This window comes from Scylla paramamosain, chromosome 13 (assembly GCF_035594125.1).
Source record: "Scylla paramamosain isolate STU-SP2022 chromosome 13, ASM3559412v1, whole genome shotgun sequence".
Classification (NCBI taxonomy): Eukaryota; Metazoa; Arthropoda; class Malacostraca; order Decapoda; family Portunidae; genus Scylla; species Scylla paramamosain.
The window spans coordinates 357,825-378,497 of NC_087163.1; the positions used below are offsets into that span (position 1 = coordinate 357,825).

At 41.9% G+C, this 20,673-nt stretch overlaps 1 protein-coding gene across 3 annotated transcripts in view; it reads right to left on the bottom strand.

The window, feature by feature from the left end:
- The window catches only part of LOC135106243 (carbohydrate sulfotransferase 11-like), a 31,547-nt gene extending 12,617 nt beyond the window's left edge, over nucleotides 1-18,930 (bottom strand). The window contains exons 1-5 of one of the 3 annotated variants that reach the window (XM_064015041.1): nucleotides 18,206-18,278; nucleotides 3,414-3,520; nucleotides 2,710-2,879; nucleotides 2,211-2,287; nucleotides 827-1,024 (exon numbers count right to left, since the gene is read on the bottom strand). In XM_064015041.1, the coding sequence (XP_063871111.1) occupies nucleotides 827-1,024; nucleotides 2,211-2,287; nucleotides 2,710-2,879; nucleotides 3,414-3,519 (551 nt within the window). In that variant the 5' untranslated portion in view covers nucleotide 3,520; nucleotides 18,206-18,278. Of the gene's footprint in view, nucleotides 1-826; nucleotides 1,025-2,210; nucleotides 2,288-2,709; nucleotides 2,880-3,413; nucleotides 3,521-4,746; nucleotides 4,903-14,247; nucleotides 16,749-18,205; nucleotides 18,294-18,619 lie in introns of those variants that run through there. The other 2 variants (XM_064015040.1, XM_064015042.1) reach the window with 2 other exon arrangements.
- Nucleotides 18,931-20,673: the final 1,743 nt, after the last annotated feature.

Below are 20,673 nucleotides of genomic sequence, written 5' to 3' on the forward strand. Positions count from 1 at the left end.
AGTTAATCCCACTTTTGGGTACTTGGCACTTACGACTGTATTTGACTTACGACCAACGGGCAATCGACCATTTATATACATATTGCTTATGACAAACTCGTCATACATTTGCTAATGGTAAACATTATGCCATGCATTGTAGGGTAAAGAAACTTTGTTTACATGCGTTTTATTGCACTCTGAAATGATGAATTTTCTTTTATTCTTTGAGTTTTTCGAGATTAAAGTTTTGGCATCAGATAGTTTTTCGCTTCAGACGGCGAGTATGGTCGTAAGGCAAGCACACGAGTGTATTTGATAAATACTTCACGACAATGGTAAAGAAGACCAGCTGCTCTTTTTGATGGAAAGTGAAGTGACAGCATCAGAATCAAGTAGGGGGAATTTTTTTTTTTTTTGATGATAATATAAAAAATCTAACACTTATTTTGAATATTCCCCATCTCTTTCCGTACTGGTAATCCGAAAATATGTTACAGAACAAGCAGAGTGCTTGTGATAGGCGATGAACGAGCGCCGCTACACAGCCAGTGCAAAACACACCGAGCAACTGCCAGCGGCTTGCTAGACATCTCCTAAACTGAACTCTGTAATTCAAAACCTTTATGAATCGAAGGGCTGTGTATATTTAATTATGTGTCTACTTGTATGTTTCTGGTCTCAATGAAATCACATATAATGGTTGGAAATTTCTGAATATTGGCCGCAATAAATGTAACAAATGTTTTCCTATTGAATATGGTAAAGCTGATCTGGAAATTGTTTAGAACAGAAGAGCTAACAAAGAAAGACCTTTGCATTCGTATATGAAATATGGATGCCTTACCTGTACTTCCCTATTCGCCCCTTGACCATTCTGGGGAAGGCGCTGTCAGCAGGCTCCCAGTCTTCCAGCTTGTCCCTGTAGGCCGAGAGAACCCGCTCGAAGGGGTGACGCACCACCATAAACTTCTTGTACGTTCTTAGTTTCTCCTCCTTATTCTTGTCGCTGGACAGAAATGGAAGGGTACCATGTACGGCATGCCTGGAAAACTCAGTTATGTTAGACGCATGTGGGAATGAAGTTATTGAAGGTATTTGGTTTCAGGCTCTGTTCTTATTAGTGAGACCAAGTCAGTTAAGATCAGTTAGCAAGCGAGATGATTTAGAACCACTGCGGTGGGTGTTCAGGATATCTCGGCTCCAGTCTTATTAGTAAAGGAATGAGAGAGAGAGAGAGAGAGAGAGAGAGAGAGAGAGAGAGAGAGAGAGAGAGAGAGAGAGAGAGAGAGAGAGAGAGAGAGAGAGAGAGAGAGAGAGTTACTATCATTATCAACAGTTGGTTAGGTGGTTAGCTGGCTAGTCAGGTTAGTTACTTACGCTACTGTCCCCCTCTTCTACAATGAACATCGTTGGTTTGTCCTAGTAATCTAAACTGAAAACTTCACATCTCATCTCTAGCTAAAACGGCTTCTATGAAGTTAGGTGTTTTGACTCGTCACCGCCAGTTTTTCTCACCCCCCTACCCACCGAACTGTTAAGTCTGTATAGGGGCCTTCTGCGTCCATGTATGGAGTATGCTTCACATGTATGGGGGGTTCTACTCATACTGCTCTTTTTAGGCAGGAGAGAATCAAAAACTTTTCGTCTAATCAACTCCTCTCCTCTTCAGCTTCTATCTCATCACCGCAGTGTTCCATCTCTTGCTATCTTTCGCCGCTATTTTCATGCTAACTGCTCTTCTGATCTTGCTAACTACATGCCTCACCTCCTCCTGTGGCCTCGCTGGCTGCATAAGACTTTCTTTTTTCTCTCAATCCTATTCTGTTCACCTCTCTAATGCAAGAGTTAACCAGTATTCTCAATCATTCATCCCTTTCTCTGGTAAACTCTGGAACTCCCTGCCTGCTTCTGTATTTCCTCCATCCCATGACATGAGCTCTTTGAAAAGGGAGCTTTCAAGACTATTTGATCATTCTATTGGGCATTGCTCTGGGAACTGATATTTAATTGCGCCTTTTTTCTTATTCGAATTGTTATTGTTCTTAGCCAGTGGCCCTCTTACATAAATAAAAGGGTAGCTGGTTAGATATGTAGGTTTCGTTTGAACAAAGATCCACTTTGGTGTAAGATTGAATCGCCTTGAAGACAAAATATCTTGCCACTCTCCTCGGTGTCTAAGGGAAACCTAACCAAGAAAAGCAGCTCAGGGACAACGCAGCGAGACTCACCTGGTCATTGTGGATACGTTTTGTTTGGGATGTCGCGTCAGTAGCACGAACACTCTCTTCCAGCTCGTGCTCGCCACCTGGAAGGGATAAACACGATGAAAATGACTAACTGAACGATTATTAATAATAAATTCAATGCAGTTATTTAAAAGAAAGCAATCATATTAGCGTTACCTTATATATATGCATTTTACTGTCTGGTGTGGCGCAATACATAGCACTGTACTGAATGGTTGAGAGAGAGCGATGCCCCCGACATCACCACCACCACCATCACCATTCTTTAGTTAACTGTTTCACTACTGAACCATGTTCCTTATAATCACTTATGTTTAATCTTTTCGACGTTTCTTTTTGTACTACATTTTCTAGCAGCATATTTTCATAACCCGAGGAGATGCAAACACTGACCTCTTGTCCTCCTTCCTCTTATTTTGTATTTCATGCTACTGACTTGTTCTTAACAGAGATTTCCAGGTTCTAGTAGTCTATGGTTTACCTTGGGAATGAAGCAGTAGATCACCTTCCTCTCGTCGTCATAAACCATGTGGTTAATCGCCCTGTTGGTCATCTTGTTTGGGAATCGCATGGTGGTGCAGGTGTTCCTCACGTGCCGCAGCAAGGCATCGCTTCGCGTCTTGGAGTTCTCCACATTCCACTGGAAATTCACTGAGGACAAAAGACGAACTTACTTCGTTGACTCAATAACTTTTTTATTCTTATTTATTTACTTATTTATTCTTTAATTTTTAGGTTTACTCGCCGAGGTCATTGTGTCTCGTGGCGTAGCGTTAACATGTTATAATTTGTTTACTCCATTTTTTCTCCTTTAAACGAATCATAAGGCATAAATAGTAAAAGCAGTTTTAGAAGATTACGTCAGATGAAGTAGAGGGAGTATCAATTATCGCCCTATAAGATCTTTCTCCTTATATAACTGAACTATGGAAAATTCAGTACAATACGTTACTGTACTCTAAGTGAAGCTAACACCTATCGAACAACAGTGTTATTATCAAAACAGGGAAGCTGTGTGTACATTATGCACACTGCACAGATTGGTGGTAATGTGCCTTCCTGTCCAACACTTCCTGCTAACCAATGGAAAGCTTACAGAAAGTCTGGTCATTGATCTATATTCCCGTGACAGGAGGGCTCGCAGTGGTGTCTGTGGCATGGACAGCCCACACAACCTTTACTCACCATATTCTCTATTCCAAGAAAGAAAGAGGGCACCAGATAGAAGCAGCAGAGTCGCTATCAACAGCTGCTTTACCGTGCCCCAACTGCGAACAAAAGATTTTGACATCCTGGAAGGAAAAAGCCAGTGGTAAAACATTTTCATTGTTATCGTCATCATCATCATCATCATCATCATCTAGTTCTCTGCCTTTCCCACCTCCTATCAGCCCTGGTTTCTTTCTTATTACTTCGGTAATTATCTGTGTGTTAATGGTCGGGCAACGCGTCGGTAGCAAATCAAATTTGTCTTATGTCGAGTAACCTACTGTAACTTATTTTGTTTCGTATTTTCTTTTAGTTTTATTTATTTATTTATTTTTTATTTATTCATTCATTTATTTTCATAAGAATATAAGATGGCAAACAAAGTTCTGAGAAACCAGAATGCCTATACGTGATAGTCCCCGTCTAAAATATGTCTACCTATCCACCTATCATCCCTATTCACAAATTCAATTTCTCAAGTCTTTTCTTAAGCTCCCTATTGACTCAAACCTAACAACTTGACTCTTCCACTTATCTACCACTCTGTTAATCTGAAAACCAGTTTCTTCCTAGTTTTTCCTCTTAAATCTAACTTCATCAAACATGAATCCGTTACTTCAAGTCCTATTCTAATTACTGACTATAAAGATTTCGTTTATACCATCTCGTTTTAACTGTTACGCCACTTAAATAATCTCTATCAGATCCCATCTCACATAATATACGCCTCTTTAATGTAAGTATGTTAAAAATCCTTAATGTCTTCTCGTAAAGAATATTTCACATCCTTGTTATTTTTTAGTCATTCTCATCTGTACTGACACAGACATACGTCCTTCCTGTGACATGGGAACCAAAACTACGCAGCATAGTACAAAATAGGTTTGACCAACTCCAAATATGACTTTAGTATCACTTTTAGACTTTACTTTTAACGCTCCTATTGATGGATCCTTATATACGGTTAGTTTTATTTCTGGTCTCTATGCATTTTTCTCTGATGGAGATTTCATTCTCCGTGTGGTCTTATCAGAGCGCCGTATCTTATCATGTACTTATCATTCAAGCAATGTTTACTGTCAGACGTGGCAGTCCCCTGCATTATAGTGAGATTTTTTCTTTTTTAGTAAATCTAACATCACGTAATAACTTCCTACTCAACACAAGGATATGTTTCTCAGAAGTCATACTTGTTGCATGAGTTGCTTGAATTCATAGCCTCTCCATACTCCATATACTGGTTAGGCAGAATGTTCCAGAGTGGTTTTAATTATCAGTTACCGCTGGACACTGTTCATTAGTTTCTTACCTTTATGTAGTAGGTAAAGTCACTCGTGGTAAGTTTCTGTGGTTTTCAGGTGAATCTCAAAGGTGAACGTATAAAAATATGTATATATTTAGGTATATGTACAGAGTTCTGGAGAAGGGTGTGGCGCGTACGGGACAACGGATGGCCTCTGTGTGGTACATTATACCCTGCAAGAGACTGCCGGAGCCGGCACAACTTGCAGAGTTGCCAGGTCGTAGACTGTGTTCCCGCGGAATCTGACTGACAGACTGACAGAGGTATAACATAAAGGGAAAACACATTATTCATGTAATGTATCTTTTTTAACCTGCTACATAATACTTAATTCATACTTACAGGTTACATTCAACATTCAATTTTTTTTTCATTATATTACTAGGCTAGATCCGATCATGTATTACTTGACGTGTGTCATATGCAATGCAAATACCTGCCTACTGTAAATCTCTCTCTCTCTCTCTCTCTCTCTCTCTCTCTCTCTCTCTCTCTCTCTCTCTCTCTTTCTCTCCAATAAAGTGCTACAGGTTGCCTTCCTCCTCTTTCCACTAGAAACAGAATAGAAAGAGAGTAATGAGATAATCGAGACAGGAGGAGGAAGAGGAGGAGGAGGAGGAGGAGGAAGAGGAGGAGGAGGAAGAGGAGGAGGAGGGGGAGGAGGAACAGGAGAGAGAGAGAGAGAGAGAGAGAGAGAGAGAGAGAGAGAGAGAGAGAGAGAGAGAGAGAGAGAGAGAGAGAGAGAGAGAGAGAGAATATCTGAACCAGATAAAAAAAAATAAATAATACCAATAAAAATGTGTGGCAGAAGAGTGACTTGTAACTTAGTGTACAGTACTGTTATACCTTACACAGAAAAAGGTAACTACGAAAAATATCAGAAATTATTCTCTTCGGTCCATAATGATTGATTGTTCTCTATTCAAACCCGTGAATACGTACCCCATCTTAATACTGAACGGCGCCATGCAACTCAGCACTGCCATATTTCTCGCCGTATTCTGTCTTTACCCCCGGTCCTTAGTCTCCGGGAACGGTGAACGAAAGATTATGTGATGGTAACTAACATGGGGAGCTCAAACATTCTAGCGCCGCCCCTGGGAACTACTCCACCGCCGCCGCTGGATCAAATCGGTTTGGTCGTACAGCACATATGCGACGGTGTTACCTACACTTGTGTCTACAATGCACACTTGCTGCCCTGATCAATGGCTAGCGCGTATAAATAATTGTTATGTAACATCAACGCTTTCGTAGAAATTTTTTGTTGCTACCGTCTCCCACTAGTTCTGTATCCTAAAAAAAAAAAAAAAAAAATCCTATCCCTTCTTGTTTTTACCACGTTCATGCAAACGCTATTCTACACTACTCTAAATGTTAACAAAGGATGACCAAAGCTGTAAAAGGTGAAGTGTGTGTTACAACTTGTGTCAATTATTAATTTGTCTCAGTAATCCCTCGCCTTTCCAATGCTGGTAAGGTGCAAATATACGTTCTGGACTTGCCTTGACAGACGCCTTCCTTCGATAACACTAGGCTGAGCCGCCTCGATGATGCTAACCATTGAAGAGGAGTGTGTCAATAAAGTAACGAATATTTCTCATGCTACAGCCCTGCTTACGATACGTGGCAGTTATGTGTGTGTGTGTGTGTGTGTGTGTGTGTGTGTGTGTGTGTGTGTGTGTCTGTCACCTGCATGTTGGCTGCTATAGTATTTCCGGTTTTTGTATCCGCACCTGCTGTTGTTGATAGCAATCAAGCGGCGGTAACATTACTAGTGCGCTTGTACTTTATACAAGCGCCGAACTAACATCACAGTCGCTTCACACAGACTGCCATTCTCTTATCATCCTTATCATACCTTCTCTTTGGATGATTCGCGCAGAAAAGAAAAGGCGTGAGTTTCATTCAGAGAAGGAAACAGGTATCACAATTTTTTTATTTATTTTTTTTATGCAGAAGGGACACTGGCCAAAGGCAAGAAAAATCCAGTAAAAAAAGCCCACTGAGATGCCAATCCCAGAAAAGGGTCCAATGCGGTGGTCAAAAATTGAAGGATAAGTGTCTTGAAACCTCCCTCTTGAAATAATTCAAGTCATAGGAAGATGGAAATACAGAAGCAGGCAGAGAGTTCCATAGTTTACCAGAGAAAGGAATGAATGATTAAGAATACTGGTTAACTCTTGCATTAGAGAGGTGGACAGAATAGGGGTGAGAGAAAAAAGAAAGTCTTGTGCAGTGAGGCCGCGGGAGGAGGGGAGGCATGTAGTTAGCAAGATCAGAAGAGCAGTTAGCATGAAAATAGCGGTAGAAGACAGCTAGAGATGCAACATTGCGCGATGACAGAGAGTCTGAAGACAGTTAGTTAGAGAAGAAGAGTTGATGAGACAAAAAGCTTTTGATTCCACCCTGTCTAGAAGAGCGGCATGAGTGGAACCCCCCAGACAAGTGAAATATACCTACTCCTTACATTGACGGATAAGGCCCTTGTACAGAGTTAGCAGCTGGGGGGGCGGTTGAGAAAAACTGGCGGAGACGTCTCAAAACACCTAACTTCATAGAAGCTGTTCCAGCTAGAGATGAGATATGAAGTTTCCAGTTCAGATTATAAGTAAAGGACAGTCCGAGGATGTTCAGTGTAGAAGAGGGGGACAGTTAAGTGTCACTGAAGAAGAGGGGACAGTTGTCTGGAAGGTTGTGTCGAGTTGATAGATAGAGGAATTGAGTTTTTTAGGCATTGAACAATACCAAATTTGCTCTGCCCCAATCAGAAATTTTAGAAAGATCAGAAATCAGGCATTCTGTGGCTTCCCTGCGTGAAATGTTTACTTCCTGAAGGGTTGGACGTCTATGAAAAGACGTGGTAAAGTGCAGGGTGGTATCATCAGCGTAGGAGTGGATAGGACAAGAAGTTTAGTTTAGGTCATTGATGACTAATAAGAAGAGAGTGAGTGACAGGACATCACTGAGGAACATCACTGTTAATAGATTTAGGAGAAGAACAGTGACCGTCTACCACAGAAAGGAAACTTGAGATGAAGTTACAGAGAGAAGGATAGAAGCCGTAGGAAGGTAGTTTGGAAATCAAAGCTTTGTGCCAGACTCTATCAAAAGCTTTTGATATGTCCAAAGCAAAAGCAAAAGTTTCACCAAAATCTCTAATAGCAATCTCCAATCTAATAACAATAATAATATAATCTAATACCGAAATCTCTAATGACCAAGACTCAGTAAGGAAAGCCAGAAGATCACCAGTAGAGCGGCCTTGACGGAACCCATACTGGCGATCAGATAGAAGGTTGTGAAGTGACAGATGTTTAAAAATCTTCCTATTGAGGCAGGAAATTAAAGCAACAGGACGGTAGTTTGAGGGATAAGAACGGTCACCCTTTTTAAGAACAGGCTGAATGTAGGCAAACTTCCAGCAAGAAGGAAAGGTAGATGTTGACAGACAGAGCTGAAAGAGTTTGACTAGGCAAGGTGCAAGCACGGAGGCACAGTTTCGGAGAACTATAGGAGGGACCCCATCAGGTCCATAAGCCTTCCGAGGGTTTAGGCCAGCGAGGGCATGGAAAACATCATTACGAAGAATTTTAATAGCATGAAGTAGTCAGAGGGTGGAGGGAAGGGAGGAACAAGCCCAAAATCGTCCAAGGTATAATAATAATAGTAATAATAATAATAATAATAATAATAATAATAATAATAATAATAATAATTTTTGTTATTATTATTATTATTATTATTATTATTATTATTATCGTTGTTGTTGTTGTTGTTGTTGTTGTTGTTGTTGTTGTTGTTTTCTTACTGATATATTTAAAAATGAGCTTGAAGTAATTACTCATAAGGTGAATGAAAATATCCTTTATACAAAACAACAACAACAACAACAACAACAACAACAACAACAGCAAAAACAACAGGAACAACAACAACAACAACAACAACAACAAAAAGAAGCAGCTGAGAAGTGGCAAGACCTTCATGGGTGCACCAACATAATAATTTTTTTTTCGCAATTCATCTGAATGGTTAATAATACATTGGCATTACTGACATTACTGTTCTTCTCGCATTGTTATTTCTTCGTATTGGTATTTCCGAAAGTCATGTTTGGAAGAGGGTAATTGATAACGTGATTGATGAAGAGGCACGAGAGCATCAGTCACCTGTTGCGTCGAGAGAGAGGAGAAGGAGGAGGAGGAGGAGGAGCAGCAGCATCAGCAGCAGGAAGAGGAAGAGGGCAGGGCTTCTTGATCAGTTTAGCGTGCAGCGGCTTTAGAAAGTTTGGAAGGAGGAAAGTTTGCTCGTCATTCTTTATCTGCTACTGTACTTCCTTCTTAGTTTTACTTTCCATTCTTCCCTCCACACCCGCTTACTCTTCCCATTTCATCTACCTATTCCGTCCACCGTTAAAAAGAAAAACGATTTGTAAAAGAATGTAACCACATATTTATTGGCTGTTGCTTTTTCACGGAGGAACATAACTTTTGTCCATGTATGACTTTATTTGTGTTCCTGTCCGCAGACACTTACTGTAAACTAGCTACGGTTCTGCTGGTGGGATAAAGGGAATTATGTTTATTTGAGAACTAATAATGAAAGTGTTTATATTTATTTGAAAATTATCAATAAGTGCCTATGAGCTAGATGCAATTCTGCCAGTAGGAAAAAAAAAGTTATGTTTATTTGAGAACTAGTAATGAAAGTATTTATGTTTATTTCATAGTTGATAATACAGCAGAACGTCAATTTAACGCGAGTCGATTCAGGATCATCAATTTAAAACGGCACCTAAAAGAAAGACCAAAAATCACTTTAAAGCAATTTCGATTTTAAGGGAACTGACATTGGCGCGCATTGTTTTTCCCACCACAAGAATCTTTCCATTAAAACAGTATTTCGATTTAGTGCAAAACCGATTTAAAGCGAATTCTTTTGGATTCTAACTCGCTATTGCTTTGAGACCTTTTCTGTCTGAGAGAGCATATACATCCTCTCCCTGGCTAAAGGAGCGCGCGCGCGCACACACACACACACACACACACACACACACACACACACACACACACACACACACACACACACACACACACACACACACATGCCACGTTGGTCCTCAGGTGTAGAATACCGCGGACGTTCATCACCTCAGCTGCCAGTAATCATCAGTAGACCAAAATACAATAGTGTTCCATGTACGATGACAGTAGTAGGAAAATGGATGGGGGTCGCCAGATGGTGCGTCCTTTGTCCTGTACACTTGTGTCCACCAACAGCTCCATAAAATCGTGAGGCACACACACACACACACACACACACACACACACACACACACACACACACACACACACACACACACACACTCACCACATGCTTGGCTCACAACTGAGAAGGCCTGGGATACTTAGTAATGGACTCAATAATCAGATTGCTCCTGCGGAGTCATTAGGGAGCTTTAAAAGATAAGACAAATTTATGGATGAGGATTATAGCTGTCATACAAGGACTGCCACGTGCACACCTGACGGCTTCTTGCAGCTTCTCGTATATTATTGTCTTATGGTCTTATTGGAGTCGCGAGGCATATAAATGAGGCTCTTTATGTGCAACTTTTTATTCGCCAGCATCAAGTATGTATGGGATATAAGCCACTGGGTTGTGGCCTCGTTGTCCCGGTGTGTGGCATGTGAGGTGTCATTTTTATTCAGAGACCGTAGGGGAACGGTTGGGTACTTGCAGGAATAGCAGAAAATCGTGGAGAGGAGAGGTTACACCCAAACACCTGTTTTGATCTACATGTCTGTTTTGAATCTGCCAGCGCAACAGATCACTTACAAATAACACCTACTGCACATTTCTCTCTCTCTCTCTCTCTCTCTCTCTCTCTCTCTCTCTCTCTCTCTCTCTCTCTCTCTCTCTCTCTCTCTCTCTCTCTCTCTCTCTCTCTCTCTCTCTCTCTCTCTCTCTCTCTCTCTGTGTGTGTGTGTGTGTGTGTGTGTGTGTGTGTGTGTGTGTGTGTGTGTGTGTGTGTGTGTGTGCGTGTGTACGTGCAAGTACGAGGGTAGTCAGACGTCTTACTTTTGAACGATCCGTGTTCTGTCCTGCACAACCGGAAAAAAAGGACGTTACGTTTCCTGCTTTCTGAGGACTGCCTGCAGAATACTTATCGACAGCAGAAGCCAGTGATTGTTTTACAATTTCATTTAGTTGCTGTTGATAACACTACACAAAGTGTACGCGTATTAGTTTTCAGCGTATTACCATATCAATGGTAACACTACGCAAAGTGTAAACGTATGAGTTTTCAGCGTATTACCATATCAATCACGTATAGGTCAGAGTCCGGAACGGTTGTTCTGCCCAGTTGGTGTCTAAGAAATGTAAAACAGATGTCATTGTTTTGTACATAGGAGCTGTGAGGTGTGGACAACTCAAGCAACAAGTATGACTTCTCAGAAAATAGCATTCATAATGATGTTAAAATTGAGCGTAGCAAGGGTCAAGTCTTGCTGTTGTCTCGTGTAGGCAAGGCCGCAGGCTTCAAGATGCTGACAGCTATGTGAACATTATGCGTATGCAGGATTGTGTAGCATACACACACACACACACACACACACACACACACACACACACACACACACACACACACACACACACACACACACACACACACACATATGGTATCCTTATACATGCAGTAGCTGTATCGCATATAAAATATGGAAGTGGCCACTCATGTGTGCGCGCTCATATGTCACGTGTCCTGACCGTATGTGTAGATAAAGTTTATGCTCAGGTATTATTGTGTTCACGTAAGCACCAAGGGGGCAGCTTCAAACAAACGGAGTCTTACAGCAGAAAGGAATATCATTGTTCTTTCGAATGAAACAATCAAATTTAGAAACCTGACAAGTTGGCTCGTGTGTGCGTTTACCAAGGGACGCCACCAGGGAAGCATCCCTCAGTGCGCGTGACGGAACCGCTGCAGTGTTCCACTACCAGGTCGCTCATGTGCAGCTGTTTCATGTCCCTTGAGTGTGACTGTTATTCTTACCATATCAGTCACAAATTTATTCTTACCAACTTTCTTGAACATATTGTTCTTGCTCTTATTTCTGAAAGGGGTGTGGGAAACACTGTGTTGTTCAGTACCTTAAAAAATCAACTGCTTCATATGATTATCCCCCAACACAACCTTCTAGATAACTATCCCTTCTTGCACGACACTCAACTGTCCCCATCTTCTACGCTGAACATACTTGGACTGTCCTTCATTAAAATATCTGAGGTGGAGATCTCACATCTATTCTCCTCCGCTAAAACAGCTTCCATGAAGTAAGATGTCCTGTGTCACCTTCACCATTACTTTTATTCTCTTTCCAGCTGCTAACTCTATACAGGGGCCGTATCGTCCGAGTATGGAGTACACTTCACATAAACAATGGGTTTCCTCTCATACTACTTTGTTAAAAAGGGTGGAAACAAAACTATTTCGCCTAATCAATGCCTCTCCTCTGACTGGCTATCTTTAGCCCCTCTTCGCCGCAAGGTTACATCTCTTAATATATTCTGTCGCTGCTTTCATGTTAACTACTCTTCCGATCCTGCTAACTGCATGCATTTCTACCCTCCCGTGGGCTCACTGCACAATTTTCTTTTTTTTTTTTTCTTTTTCTTTTCTTTTTTTTATTTACTTTCTTTCACCCATATTCTCTTCACCTTACTAATGCACGAGTTAACCAGTATCTTCAGTCTTTCATTCCCTTTTTTAATAAAGTCTGAGACTCTTCCTGTTTTTGTATTTTCTCCTACTTACTACTTGAAGTGTCTCACGAGAGGAGTATCAAGACTCTCCAGAAACTAAATAGACCGTTTTTTTTGTTTTGTTTTTTGTTTATTTCATCACTCTGACTTTTAGGGAGAGAGGTGTTGTGAGAGCATTTTCATCCATCTTTTTTTCTATTCTAGCCTTTAATCTGTCTCCCTCAACCCCTCCCCACTACACACACACACACACACACACACTACCTTTAACAAATAAATCGACTATTTTATTATCATTGTCATTACTATTAGTAGTATTATTACTACTACCATCTTGTTACACTCTGGTGGTGGAGGCAACACCTGCACCCCATTTTGCACTAGGTGGAGCAACGAAGGACCTATAAAAATGTTAATTTATTCTGATTGTTGCTGTTGTTGTTGTCGTTGTTGTGGTGGTGGTGGTGGCGGTGGTGGACTCAACACCTGCACCCCATTTTGCATTAGGTGGAGCAACGAAGGACCTATAGATATGTTTATTTATTCTGCTTGTTGTTGTTGTTGTTGTTGTTGTTGTTGTTGTTGTACAAAAAACTATCTGAAGTCATAATAACATAAGAAAATAAGGAAAGCTGCAAGATCTCATCATCCCTACACGTGGCAGTCCCTGTATGAAGTATACCTACCTATTTCCACCTGTCATCTTCATCCATAAATATCTCTAATCTTCTTGTAAAGTTCCTTCATGATTCAACACTAACAAGCTGATTACTGAGTCGATGCCATTCATCTACCATTTGTTAGAAAACCAGTTCCTTCGAATCCTTTGTAAATCAACTTTTGAAGCCTGAATCCATTATTTCTTGTCCTATCTTCATAAATGATCCTGAAAATCTTGCTTATGTCACTCATATTATATCCCCTGTAGTGCCTATTGCCATTTAAAGACCTATATCAGTTCCCCCTTAACCTACGTCTTTGTAATGGATGTAAATTTAAAAGCTTCATTCTCTTCTCATAAGGAATACTCTTCATCCCTTGTATCTTTTTGGTCATTATCCTTTGTACTGATTCAAATAGGTCTATATCCTAGTGTTTTTCCTTCATCGTGGTGACACATGGAAAGCTAACACCTGGGTTACATTGTCCCTGTCCCATACGTATGAACTCATCAAACAGACACATTTTTTTGAGTTTTACAGCTACTCATAAATCTAATCTTGGTTTTGAGCATGATACACGAGTGGGTGAGTTCTATACTTATGAGGTCCGTGAAATAGGTAGGCGATCAGGCAGTCGTATCCTTAACCAGGAGACATCAGCCAGCCAATCAACATACTTATTGTTATTAATCTACAGCTGAATTTAACAATTTGTTGTCACTGCATCATGTATGTTGTAGCTTTTACTGTGTTGCATTCATAACATGCTGCTCGTTATGTCATTTTTGCAAGTAGTAGTAGTAGTAGTAGTAGTAGTAGTAGTGTTTTTTTCACCAATAAATGCTTTACCTCTTTGAATGCTTCCCTGGCGCTCGCCCTCCCCTCCCGCCCACCGCCGCGCAACGCCCCACAGTAAGGCACCTACGCCCTTGATGCTTCTCCGCCCACCTCTGTATTGCTCTAGGAGACAAGCAATATCTTGAAAAACAATAAGAAAAAAATATATAGGAAAAATGTTTAAAAAACTGCTTTAGTGCAATAAGGAAACTGAATGAAAGAATGAAAATAATGTAGCTTTAGTACATGTTAACTTTATTGCATAGTGAGAAATACTGGATCATGAACAACACCATGCAACCACATCTAAATTTAAACTGGATATGCCACTTTTGTTACGACCCAAAGGAAGAAAGATCGTTATAGTTATTCTTTAAGTGTAGAGACTAGCGTTTTGTTGGAAACGGAAGCAGATCGACCTTCTGGTTCTAGTCTTGTTCGGTCCCTACGTACTTTGGGGCATGACCGTGTCTATGTGTGTGTGTCTGTGTGTGTGTGTGTGTGTGTGTGTGTGTGTGTGTGTGTGTGTGTGTGTGTGTGTGTGTGTGTGTGCAGGGAGATTACTCGTAAGTAATCATAATATTTTGCGCATATGACTCCCCCTCCCTCCCCTCGGATGAAATGTGTCTGCTTTATGTACTTGTCAGTCTCCTCTTCACCACATCATTTGTTATGGTGCATGTCTTTTCGCTGCTTACACGGACTGTGAATCCACCGTCACTGATAACAAAGCAGGGGAGAATAAATCAATGCGGACCGGCACACCACACTGGCAAACGGACGACGATGTACTGTTTACCTATACACACATCGCATGGCATAATTAACTGTGTGCACTGCAATACACGTGTGAAGACATTATGTGCGTTAGTGAGAATTTAAGATGTGCACCAGTTGCTATATTAACTAGAAGATTCTTATATTTTCTATGGAAGGTTTCTAAATATAATTTACATAGAAGACAATAAAACTGCAGGAATAGAAGACCAAGATGAAAAATATTTATATTTATGAACCTCCATCTCGTTAGCGAGTCACTTTTTTAATTTTTCAAGTGCTGACCAGAGCAGAAACTAAGTGCACCATGATAAAAATGGTCGCTGGGAGAGAAAGAGCGGAGAAAGTAAGTTGACAGAAAGGACATAGCGATGGTGATCTTGTGGCGTAAAGAACATTGCCCCTCTTAGTTTATCTTTTGGATAGGACAACAATGAGGTTTACTGGACACAATGTTTTTTTTATGTAAAAGGACCGGTGGCAGAGGACGATGAAGAGAGAGAGGATGAAGATAGTCAGTTAGAGGAGATGAACTGATGAAAAATACTTATTTTACCTTGTTTAAGAGAGAATCGTAAGTGGAACACCACCCGCTATTTGTGAAGTGTACTTGTACTTCATGCATGAGTCCCTGTACAGTCTGCAATTTGGGGTGGAGGACGTGAGCGGATTTGAAAAAAAAAAACAATCGGAGACAACTCAGAACTTAAAAGTTTATAGTTGATGTTTTAGCGAGAGACGGTATGTGAAGTTTTCTGTTTTGATTTAATAAAGGACAGATCGAGGATATTCAGTGTATAAGAGGGGAACAGCTGAGCGTCACTGAAGTGTTAATGTTCACATCTTCGTCACGGCCATCAGGTTTTCAAAGGTCTTATCCACCAGTTTCTGGGCATTTCCCCGCGTGAGGATGTCGCTGTTGTAGAGAAAGCTGTACATGAGACAGCCACGTAGTGTGTGCAACATGTGGTACGTGGGACTGTTCCAGCACGAGGTGGCCGTGACCAGATGCACCAGCCGTACGTGCTGACCCTCCGTCTGTATGAGGCCGTCTGAGTTTCCCATGTTGCTCATCCCATAGTCACACACTGGTGTCGGCTGCTCTTCAAAGACATTCTCCAAATTGCAATCTGACTTAACTGCCATGGTTTGCAACAATGCGTCGTTTTTTTTAATAGCTTGAATAATGTTTTTATGTATGCCTCTGGCATAGCCCCAGAAGTTGTCCCGCCAACTGGCTGGCGTCGAGACGGTGTTCTGCAATACCATGCAGTGAACACCTAAGGTCCCGGAGGTGTCACCTTGCCAATAACGTCTCATGTTAACTGGAATCCGATCTCTGATGCAGTAAAAGTCCTGCTCCAGACCTCCTTCCCGCACGAAGTCGACGAGGCTTACGCTGAACACCGCCGCCAGCCCACTGTTCACCGTGACTCCCTCTTCCCTGCACTTTCTGATGAAGCTCTGGGTACTCTCCTTATCTAGATCCCGCAGAACTGCCTGGAACTTGGCTTTAGGATGTTTGAACATCGGATAAACACGTGGAATAAGTTTCTCTGACTGATGTGCCTTTTCTAAGTCCCTTTGCAACTTCTTGAGGCGATCTTGATCCTTCGTCAGTTCCTGCATTTTTGCCGTCAGTAAAGCTTTGGTCTCCTCCCCGGTTGTCAACCTACCAAGTTGCGTTGTGTCGTCCACGGGCTTGCTGGCGAGCACGTCGTCCAACACACGGAGGAATGCGTCAGTCACAAACATGTTTGTTGTGCCGTCAGCGATGCCGTGATGGTTGGCCAGCAGTAGTGTGCGGCTGTAGGGGAAGGCAGCCACCAGATCCGGTCGAGAACAGCAGCCAGGGGTTCCAGCAGGAAGGAGGCGCGCGCACCACAATGGACCCTCGGTGGTGGGAAAGTGGTAATGAAACAACGCTTCCACAGCCGGCACTAACTCCTGCGTGTCCATAACCTGAGGAAAGAAAGAAAAAAAAAAAGGTGAAGTCGGAATTCGGTTTGGGAGATCCAGCAGAAGGTCCCCGTGAACTGCAGCCACTGCACGGCAGACCGCGGCGATGCGAAGTGCCAGGTGTTTGGATGCTGATTTTAAAGAACTGTGATCATTATTACTATCCATAACAGCCGCCTCCGCCGATCTGGAGGCCGGTAGACTTCACGGTCTGGCCGCTCTGCCTCGCCGATCAGCCTGGCTCACCTGTTGGCAGCAGGTTGTTACTTGTCGGCAGCAGGTTGTTACTTGTCGGCAGCAGGTTGTTACCTGTCGTCAGCAACTTGTTACCTGTTGGCAGGAGCTTGTTACCTGTTGGCAGCAGCTTGTTACCTGTTGGCAGCAGTTTGTCACCTGCTGGCAGCTTGTTACCTGAACATTTCTTACGAGTCCTCCAGCTGTTAAGTTTTTTCACTGCCTCAAAGGAGGCGGTAGACATCTGCCGAAACGGTAATTAATCTCAGAGAGGTCTCACAAGCACTGGACCAAGTGGGTGCTGTGAACTTGCCTTTGCCCCAGGTCTGACGTCCCTTTGTCTCACAACACAGAGGGCAGTCTTGCCTGCCTCTAAAAACAACTCTCTTCCTTTGAACGACAGCAGATGCATCTAATACACGTGCACCTTTCTCTCAAAGTTCAAAATTATTAAAAATGGCGACTTTAGCACCAGCCTTAGAGTTCCCGTCTAGTAAAGGAACCAGTCCCCAGGTCTATCAGATCAACGTAACCTTCCAAATAGCTATCTTCAGCGACACTCAACTGTCCCTCTTCTTCTGCGGTCTATTCTTTGCTAATAATCTAAACTAAAAACTTCACATCTCATCTCTAAGTAAAACAGCTTCCATGAAGTCAGGCGTTCTCTATGAAGTTAGGCGTTCTGAGTCGTCTCATGTTTTTTCTCACCTCCCCAGCTGCTAACTCTGTACAGGGACCTTATTCATCCATATATGGAGTACGCTTCACAAATATGGGAGCTTCCACTCATACTGCTCTATTGAACAGGGTGCAACCAAAAGCATTTCGTCTTTTTAACTCTTCTAATCGACTGTCTTCAGCCTCTCCCTCTTTGCCGTAAAGTTGGATCTTTTACTGTTCTCTACAACCACTTTCTCTCCCTGCCTGGTCATGTATTTGCTCCTTCCTATGACTTGAATTCTTTCAAGAGGGAGGTTCCAAGACACTTCTCCAATTTTGTATAATATTTTCGGCTATTTTCCTTTAGGAATTGGAACCTCATATATTTTTTATTGCCCTTGGCCAGTACTACTTTTGCATAAAAGGAGAAAGAAAAAACGCATCATAAAAGGAAAAAAGAGAAAACGCTGCACAACTCACCCTTCCATATCTGAAGAAGTGTGAAGACCGCGTCTCTTCTTTGTAAAAAAAATAATAACAAAGTATGGAAAATCATTGCACTGTACCTGGAAATCGAGCTGCTCGCGGTTCATGTCACACGCCCACAGGGTGTCCCCGCGCTTCCTGAAGCACGTCCTCAGGCAGGGCACTTTCCTACGGGAGGAGTGAATGTCTTGGTCCTTGACACACTTTATTAAGTAAAAAGAATAAGTACAATCCTTAAGGCGTCTCGTGTAGTGCGGGAGTTTTGAGCCAAATTTGCAAAATTGATTATCATGATGCGACTGCTATTTATGTCTTTGTGATTTATTTACTGAAAGTGACGACGTATTGTGAAGAACTCCCTCACACCACTCCAGAAAACCCTCATTAACGCGAGTTAAGTCTGCGCTCTTTCCTCACAGCGCCTACGTGCACGCTGCTGCTGCTGCTGTGGTGCAGCGGTGTCTGTCGGTGAGCAGGTATACAATATTACTAACCTGAAAAGGTGATGAAGCGTTTTTTCGATCTGACTGTCAGTGAGAGGAGCACTGGTGCGCAGCGTCAGCCCATACACGGTGACGACAAATCCTTTCTTGTTAGCGCAGTCCATTAGTTCCTCGATTTCAGTGGCTGGCCGGAGCCAGATGAAGGACGAGTCTTCTGCCATGGCACGTTGCTGCTACTAGAGGACTGTGCTTGCCACGAACACACCACACACAGGACTTGCCGCTATTGCTGATGCTTTCAAACTGAACGCTGGTGTCTGGTGCCTGACTAAGGTGTGGCAGACTCTGGCAGCTCACTCTGCTGCATGACTGATCATAGTGAGTGGCATCTTTGTCATCAGCAGCAAGGATCTTCGTGGACAAAGTCATGTATTCTGTACTATTAAAAATTTGCCGTAGTTTTATGATCTTGGCCTTGCATACCAACTCGCCACTATCTTCTCCTCCACCATGTCTCCACTACAGCCGTGTCACCGTGTCTCCACTACAGCCATTTATTTTCCAAACTCTGCCTCTCCCCACACTCAGACTCGCTTTACACTTCTACTTCAGATGCTTGGGGAAAGGGCTGGAATCGGGGATGGCTGTCCTTTGCAAAGCAGGGCATTGGTTTTGAGATTAACTAAGTCATCGCTTTCTACTAGAAGGCGCTGACTCGGCCGTTCACCATTCTTTACTGTTTTAGCTTTACTGAGAACAGCAGGGCAGAGAATGAAGGTTTATGCCCTATTAGATGTGATACGGAAAATGCCTAAAGGAATTAGGAATACCATTATTGCATCTTGTTACCATGGTATATATATATATATATATATATATATATATATATATATATATATATATATATATATATATATATATATATATATATATATATATATATATATATATATATATATATATATATATATATATATATATATATATATATATATATATATATATATATATATATATATATGGTAGGCACCTGCCAAAACGATAATTACTCTCAGTGAGGTCTAAAGCACTGAATCAGAGGGTGCTATGAACTTATCATTAAACCCAGCTGTGACTCCACTGAACGTTTCCCTTTGTGTCTCCCTTTGTGTCTCACAGCCTGCCTTCTAAAGACAACTCTCTTCCTTCACACGAAACTAGAAGCACCTAATTACACACACATCCTTCACTTAAAATTCAAAATTATCATGGCGACTCCTACACCAGCCTCGGAGTCGCCATCTGGAGAGGGGGCCACAAATGTCCCCAGGTTGGACTACTCTTCTGGTATCGACCCTAAGTATTGTATTCAATGTATAGAGGTATTGTTCAATGTATCAAAAACTCAATTCCTCCATCTATCAACTCGACACAACCTTCCAGACAACTATCCTCTCTTCTTCAGTGACACTCAACTGTCCCCCTCTTCTACAATGAACATCCTCGGTCTGTCCTTTATTTACAGTTTAAACTGGAAACTTCACATTTCATTTCTAGCTAAAACAATTTCTATGAAGTTAGTCGTTCTGAGACGTCTCCGCCAGTTTTTCTCACTCCCCCTCCCCAAAAGTTAACTCTGTACAGGGGCCTTATCCGTCCATGTATGGAGTATGCTTCACATGTCTAAGGGAGTTTCCACTCATACCGCTCTTCTAGCCAGAGTGGAATCGAAAGCTTTTCTTTTCACCAACTCCTCTCCTTTAACTGACTGTCTTCAGCTTCTTTTTCATCGCCGCAATGTTGCATCTCTTGCTATCTTTTACCGCTACTTTCATGTAAACTGCTCTTCTGATGTTGCTGACTGCATGTCTCCCCTCCTTCCGCGGCCTCGCTGCACAAGACTTTCTTCTTTCTCTCACCCTTATTCTGTCCACCTCTCTAATGCAAGAGTTAACCAGTATTTTCAGTCATTCATCCCTTTCTCTGGTAAACTCAGGAACTCCTTGCCTGCTTCTGTATTTCCATCTCCAAGAGGGAGGTTTCAAGACACTTATCCTTCAATTTTTGACTACCGCTTCGGACATTATTCATGGACCGGCATCTCAGTGGGCTTTTTTTTTTTTTAT